This window comes from Onychostoma macrolepis, chromosome 22, assembly GCF_012432095.1.
Source record: "Onychostoma macrolepis isolate SWU-2019 chromosome 22, ASM1243209v1, whole genome shotgun sequence".
Taxonomy (NCBI): Eukaryota; Metazoa; Chordata; class Actinopteri; order Cypriniformes; family Cyprinidae; genus Onychostoma; species Onychostoma macrolepis.
Genome location: NC_081176.1, coordinates 37791779 through 37798039, shown reverse-complemented (window position 1 = coordinate 37798039; position 6261 = coordinate 37791779). Strand labels below are relative to the sequence as shown.

At 32.1% G+C, this 6261-nt stretch overlaps 1 protein-coding gene across 3 annotated transcripts; it reads left to right on the top strand.

Annotated features, from left to right (window-relative positions):
* The first annotated feature begins 200 nt into the window (after nucleotides 1–200).
* LOC131530669 (uncharacterized) lies at nucleotides 201–5878 on the top strand. Of its 3 annotated transcripts, XM_058761072.1 has the most exons (7): nucleotides 201–315; nucleotides 1933–1998; nucleotides 2140–2472; nucleotides 3423–3770; nucleotides 4038–4163; nucleotides 4283–4308; nucleotides 4423–5878. In XM_058761072.1, exons 1-5 carry the CDS (start codon nucleotides 237–239, stop codon nucleotides 4148–4150), a joined length of 939 nt encoding a protein of 312 aa, XP_058617055.1. In that variant the 5' UTR covers nucleotides 201–236; the 3' UTR covers nucleotides 4151–4163; nucleotides 4283–4308; nucleotides 4423–5878. The 3 variants fall into 3 exon arrangements, with proteins under 3 accessions (XP_058617055.1, XP_058617054.1, XP_058617053.1); XM_058761071.1 differs by lacking the exon at nucleotides 4283–4308; XM_058761070.1 differs by having other exon boundaries at nucleotides 4038–5878.
* Nucleotides 5879–6261: the final 383 nt, after the last annotated feature.

Below are 6261 nucleotides of genomic sequence, written 5' to 3'. Positions count from 1 at the left end.
TCGGCTTTCAAGCATTTAAAAACATTCTGGGAGTTGCGAAAAAGCAATGCAATACATTAACGTCAGAAAATAACATGTACAAACAGAACAAGAAAAAAATTATTATGTAAATTAAAGAACTTCTAGAAACGTCATACATCATCACGATATAAGGCGTAAGGAGCATCTCAAATTACTTTCACTAGTTCAACAGTGTCGTTGCCATTAATGCAGAGGAACAGAGCACTTTTACTTTCATGAATCTGCAATCATCTTTTAGCAAAAAAGTGAAAATGCATGTCTCTATTTTTCTCTTGTTGTGTTTGCGTGTGCATGGTAAGACATTTGACTTATTTTAATCTTATTTTAATGATAAATGCGAACGTGACAGTTTATTTAGTAGCAGCTCTTTAGCTTTATATGCGATGGAGATGTTTTTATGGTTTATATTTTGCTGGGCAATTGTAAGCAGAGATGGACAAAGTACACACGTCCATTACTTGAGTAAAAGTACAGATACTGCTGGTCAAATATTACTCTATTAAGAGTGAATTATAAAGACAGATTTTTACTTAAGTAAATTTACTGAAGTATAATTGCTTTTAAATGTAGCCTACTTAAGTACCAAAAGTAAATTTCCTTTTTTTATGGCAATGCACTCTTTTATTATTGTGTGGGCTAAAGCAAAGAAAACTAATAAATCACATGGACTGGTTTAATGACAGTACAATAAGAAACAACTGTACAAAATTGTTAAAAACTCTAAATGTGACTATTATTTAAATATGATAAATGAGAATTTAATGATCTGTCCATTTTTTTTTTTTTTTTTTTAATTGACCAAATCATTTTCTGGTATTAAAAAAAAATAAATAAATAAAAATTCTAACGATCAACCTGATTATTTGAAACTAAATGAGAGCATAATTAAAGATAAACAGAACATTGTAAATGCCTTTAACAGACATTTTATTTCTATAAGATTAACCCATGAGTATGGTAATTTAAGGGGGAAAAAATGTGGAAGCTGCTTCATGTTATACTACTCAGCTTTTTACTTTTACTTCCATTTTAGCTACACAAGTTTCCAAAATCAGCTTGTATTATAACAGAGATCTTCTATTTTTAACTGGGGTTTAACTTTAAATGATGTTCCTCTTAATCAGCCTTAATTCTCCCTTTGTTAAAAGGTGGTGACCCATCTGAATTAGATATCTTTCAACCGATTTCTAGGTTGTCAGTGTAGGCAAAAGTATTTGAATATTTTGTTAATAATCGAGTAAAACTATTTTTAACTAAAAATAAAGTTTGAAATGAATTCCAATCAGGCTTTGATTCAGGGCATAGTACTACTGATAACACGACTGATATTATTAAATGTCTGGATAGTAAACAACATTTTGCAGCCTTATTTGTAGATCTCTCTAACTCTGTAGATCATAAACTTCTATTGCAGGGGCTAATAAATTGCATAGGTTTTAGTGAAATGGCTCTAAATTGTATTTCAACTGAACTAAAAATGACAAAAGGTGTCCCACAGTCTTCTATTTTAGCACCGGTTTTTATTTTAGCACAAGGTCATCTATATGCATGACCCTGGTCGTGGATAACCTCAGCTAGAATTAATCTATATGCTGATGACGCAATTTACACAATAGCATTCGGTGAATCAAGCCATAGAGCTTTTGCAGGAATATTTTCGGTCATTGTCCAACTTTAAAAAAAAGTTGATTTTAAACTCAACAAAATTTTGTTGTTTTGTGTGTTTGTAATTTGTTTTATTATGAAACGTTTTGTGCTGTCATTTTGGCCAGGACTCCCTGGAAGAAGAGATTTTGCATCTCAATGGGAGTAAAATAAAGGATAAACAAATTAATCAAAATAATATAAAATAAAAACTTGCAATATTATGCATAATTTTAGCCTTGTTATTAACTGTTTATTCTTCTTCAGGTTTTTTCAGTGCTGGTTCAGACACAGTGTCCTTGAAGGACGGAGATTCAGTCACTCTGCACGCTGGTATTAAAATGAACCAAGAAGACTTGTTTATGTGGTTTTTCAATAAAACGTCATGGCTGTAAATGGCATGCATTTATTCATGTATTTACTGCTCATTACGCCAGTAAAATGAATATACTAAACCAACCGTTTCTTCTTCAGCTATGCTTTGTGTTGCTGGAGAAAAAGTCTCAGTTTCAGTAACGGAAGGAGATTCAGTCACTCTACACACTAATGTTAAAATGAATCAACAAGAGAAGATTGTATGGTATTTTAGTGGTTTTCACATTGCTGTAATCACTGGAGATCTCAGTTATACCTGTACAGATGTTCAGTGTAGTGAAGGTACTGAGAGATTCAGAGACAGACTGAAGCTGGATCATCAGACTGGATCTCTGACCATCAGAAACATCAGAACCAAAGACTCTGGACACTATGAACTATATATTAATGGCACCTGCCGGAATGGAAAACTCTTCTTTGTTGCTGTACTTGGTGAGTCATTGTTTGTAAGTTCATTGACTGATTGTTCAATCAACGCTATTTCTTATCTGTACCTGTATTTTTAGATGATTTAGTAAAACAAACAAAACAAAACAACAATTTGGTTGGAAATTTGTAGCTTTAAAGGGATAGTTCACCCCAAAATGAACATTCTGTCACTAGAGGAGGGTCATAGAGCTCTTGGATTCATCAGAAATATCTTAATTTGTGTTTCAAAGATGAACGAAGGTCTTGCGGGTTTGGAACGACATGGGGGCGAGTAATTAATAACAGAATTTTCATTTTTGGGTGAACTATCCCTTTAACAACAAACTTAATTCTGTAGGATTTTTTTTTTTTTGGTTTTGTTCTCGTTTTTCATCAAACCAATTATTATTTCATACTCATTGAATTTAGTTCACTAGGAATTCAAATTGCAGAGGATCTGATAGTATAACAAAAAAAGTATACAAAACGCTTATAAACAAAAAAATGTTTTGACAAATATTTCTGGTAACACTTTCTATGAAGCCCACATTATTATTATTACTACTTATAAGTGGTCTTTGTGTGCTTTAAGTAAAGAAGTATAAGAAAGCTGGCAAGATGACTTACAATACATTATAACTATGAAAAATATAATCCATTGTAACTTAAGTGGATGCAACATGTTCACTGTGTGTTATAAATCATCATGCTCTTACAAGCTATAACCACTAATAAGTAAATATTATAATACATTAAAACTGTTCTTATCAATAATCATAAGATAATATAACATAAGTTTTTTATTTATTTATTTATTTTAATGCATTATGCATTCATTATAATGCCTTTAGAACACCCTTATGATGTATAATAAATATGGGTTTCATAGAAAGTGTTACCATGCTTCTTTTCAGGCATGAAAATCACATATATTCACAGATCTTTCATGTTGTGGAGTTGATTATTATTTTCAGGTGCTCCTTCTGCACCGCGAGAAATTAAGAGAAAGTCAGTGAAGGAGGGAGAATCTATCACTCTATATCCAGGTGAAATAAAAAAACCAAATGATCTGATGTCATGGTATTTTAATGAGACTCTCATCGCTGAAATCACTGGAGATCGAAGTAAGACCTGTACAGATGTTCAGTATAAAGATGCTGATGGGAGATTCAGAAACAGACTGCAGGTGGATCATCAGACTGGATCTCTGACCATCACAAACATCGACACCACAGACTTGGGACTTTATAAACTACAGATCACCAGCAGAAACAGCAGCTTCAGCATCAGCAGCTTTAAGAGCTTTGGCGTTAATGTCACTGGTGAGTATCACTTATTCATTCAGGTGCAGTTTTCACAGCAATATATTCTGTTCACAAAACCAGTGCTATCCTGTGAAAATTAATTTCTGTTGAGTTCACAGAGATGATGCTTTTTTAACTGTTGTTGCTCAAAAACCCTTACCCTTACCTTATAAATCAATATAATAAAATTGATGACCAAAGTACATAGAAAGGTGTAAAATATTAGCTAGAAATACTGGATGGATTGTCATTCACTCAGTAGTAATAATGACTGTTTCTCTTCAGCTGTTCCAGATTCAGGTCTGTCTTCAGCTGCTGTAGCAGGAATATGTGCCGCTGCTGTTCTGCTGCTGTTCGTTGCTGCAGCTGCTGCTGTGATCTACCATCACACACACTAAGCAAAAAGAAATGGTGAGTATTACAAACAGCTGATTTAACGAGATGGAAGTATGATGCTTATTGTTTGTATTTCTATTATAATTAGTAATTATCAAGTAATGTGTGTTTAAATTGTATTATTGTTCAAACAGGCATCATAAAGCAAAGCAATGATCATGTAAGACCCTATGAGCACTAGTTAAAAATGCTTATAAATTTGACAAGCATGTTTAATCTGGCATTTTACACAGGTTTAACATATTTAATAAAAGTTTGCTTATTTATTATACAGGTGAATGGTGGAAAAGTTTTGTCCCCTAATCAGACTGACTCTCTACTGATGGACACTATGGGACAACCCCTAAGCAGACTGCGACAGAGACTCCCAGTGAGACACCAATGTAACATTATTCATTATTCAATAATTTACGCAAGATTTGTTTGACAATATAAAATATAAAATCGTTTTTGTTGTTGTTGTAATAGAAAGAAGAAAAAAAGTTGAGCCAACTTAAAATTTTAAAGCAACCAGCTTCAGCAGATTTTTGAGTTTTCTCAACTTGCTGTTTTAAGTTTATACAACAAAAAAATTGAGAATCTCCCACAAAAATAAGTTGAGCAAACTCAAAAAATCTGATGAAGCTGGTTGCCTTAAAATTTTAAGTTGGCTCAACTTGTTTTTTTTTGTTTTTTTTTACAGTAATTTGGAATTATTTAAATTCCACTTAAAACATTTATTTAGTTACCACTTGTAGCACACTTGAACCCATCTTTCATACACTAGTACACTCAAGTGTACTACAAGTGGTAACTAAATAAATTTTTTTAAATGCAGAGATAGTATGTGAAAACTATATTTTAGTTCATATTCATGGTGTCTCAAAATAGCACAGCTGAGTACACTTAGATGATCTTAAGTTTATCTTAAGAAGTACTAAAGAATCATTTTTAGTATATTAAGTACAAAATTTGTGCGCAAAAACAGAGCACTTTAAGTACATTATAGTGTACTTGTTTTTCTCCTGGGTGACTATGTCATGACTTCCGTTGACTAAAATTAAACTTAAATGCCGAAACTCTAGTCAAACAAACTTAACTGGAAAAAACAAGACAAGGTTGACTAAATAAAAACACTAAATATTACATTTGACAAATCTTATACTAAATTAATAAATAGGGCTGATGGAATGAATACTAAATAGCAGCAGGCTTTACACTGCAAGGCTTGCCAGATGTTTTCTCTGTTTGATTGTGGTGTCATAGCTTTGTGGTTAAAGGTTGACGGTTCAAATCCAGCAAAGGTTGGCCCATGAAATCTCACCACTGCGTCCTTGATCAAACTCTAAATATCAGGAACTGAACCTGTAATAACTGCACTGAAAGACACCATGGAGAGAAGCAGCAACAAAATGACAAACATGTTTTATATTTTGTTCAAAAACTATTACTAACTGCTACACAAGCCTTTTAGTAGTTTTAAACATTTGAAAAACAGCCATATGCGATTATTATTAATAGTTATTGTATATTAACAGTTTATTCATAATATCAATATGAATGTATCTTCAGATGTTTGCCAGTTATCCATACCATGAGTTAGGCTATTCTTTGTATTTTGTTGTAACTAAAGTGTTGTAAAAATTCTGCATTTTGTAAAGCATTTGAGCAAATAAACACAATTTTTATATGGAAAGGAAATTGTACAATCTTTGTATGTTCATGTGATGTACCATTAAAGACAGATTTGATTCTTTCATAACGGTTGGAATAATTTTATTTATTTGTTTTAGCCGTATACTTCAGAAAATTTCACAGTGGATCAAAAATAACATTATGTTTTACAATATTAAACTATGTTTTAATAATATAAAGCTGTAGCAGGGGTGGCTGGTGACAATTTTCCAAGTAGGGCGCCACATCCAACAATTTTAGCATACATCCCGGTATGATTTATTCCAGTGTAACAATAGGAAGAGTATTAAGATTTGAAACATTTTAAATAAAGATTATTAATTTACCAAGTTGTAACGTTATGAAAGGTTTTATCCTTCATTTATAAATTTTAGCTTTAGGGAACCAAATCTTAGAAATTCGGTTTTGATCTGATTAATTGATATTAATCAAAACTGTA

Excerpts from the sequence above, each read along its gene's own strand:
- LOC131530669 (XM_058761071.1), top strand. The coding sequence starts at position 237 with ATGAATCTGCAATCATCTTTTAGCAAAAAAGTGAAAATGCATGTCTCT. Across the intron at positions 2,473-3,422 it reads CTTCTTTGTTGCTGTACTTG|GTGCTCCTTCTGCACCGCGA; the intron begins GTGAGTCATTGT and ends TATTATTTTCAG. Across the intron at positions 3,771-4,037 it reads CTTTGGCGTTAATGTCACTG|CTGTTCCAGATTCAGGTCTG; the intron begins GTGAGTATCACT and ends GTTTCTCTTCAG.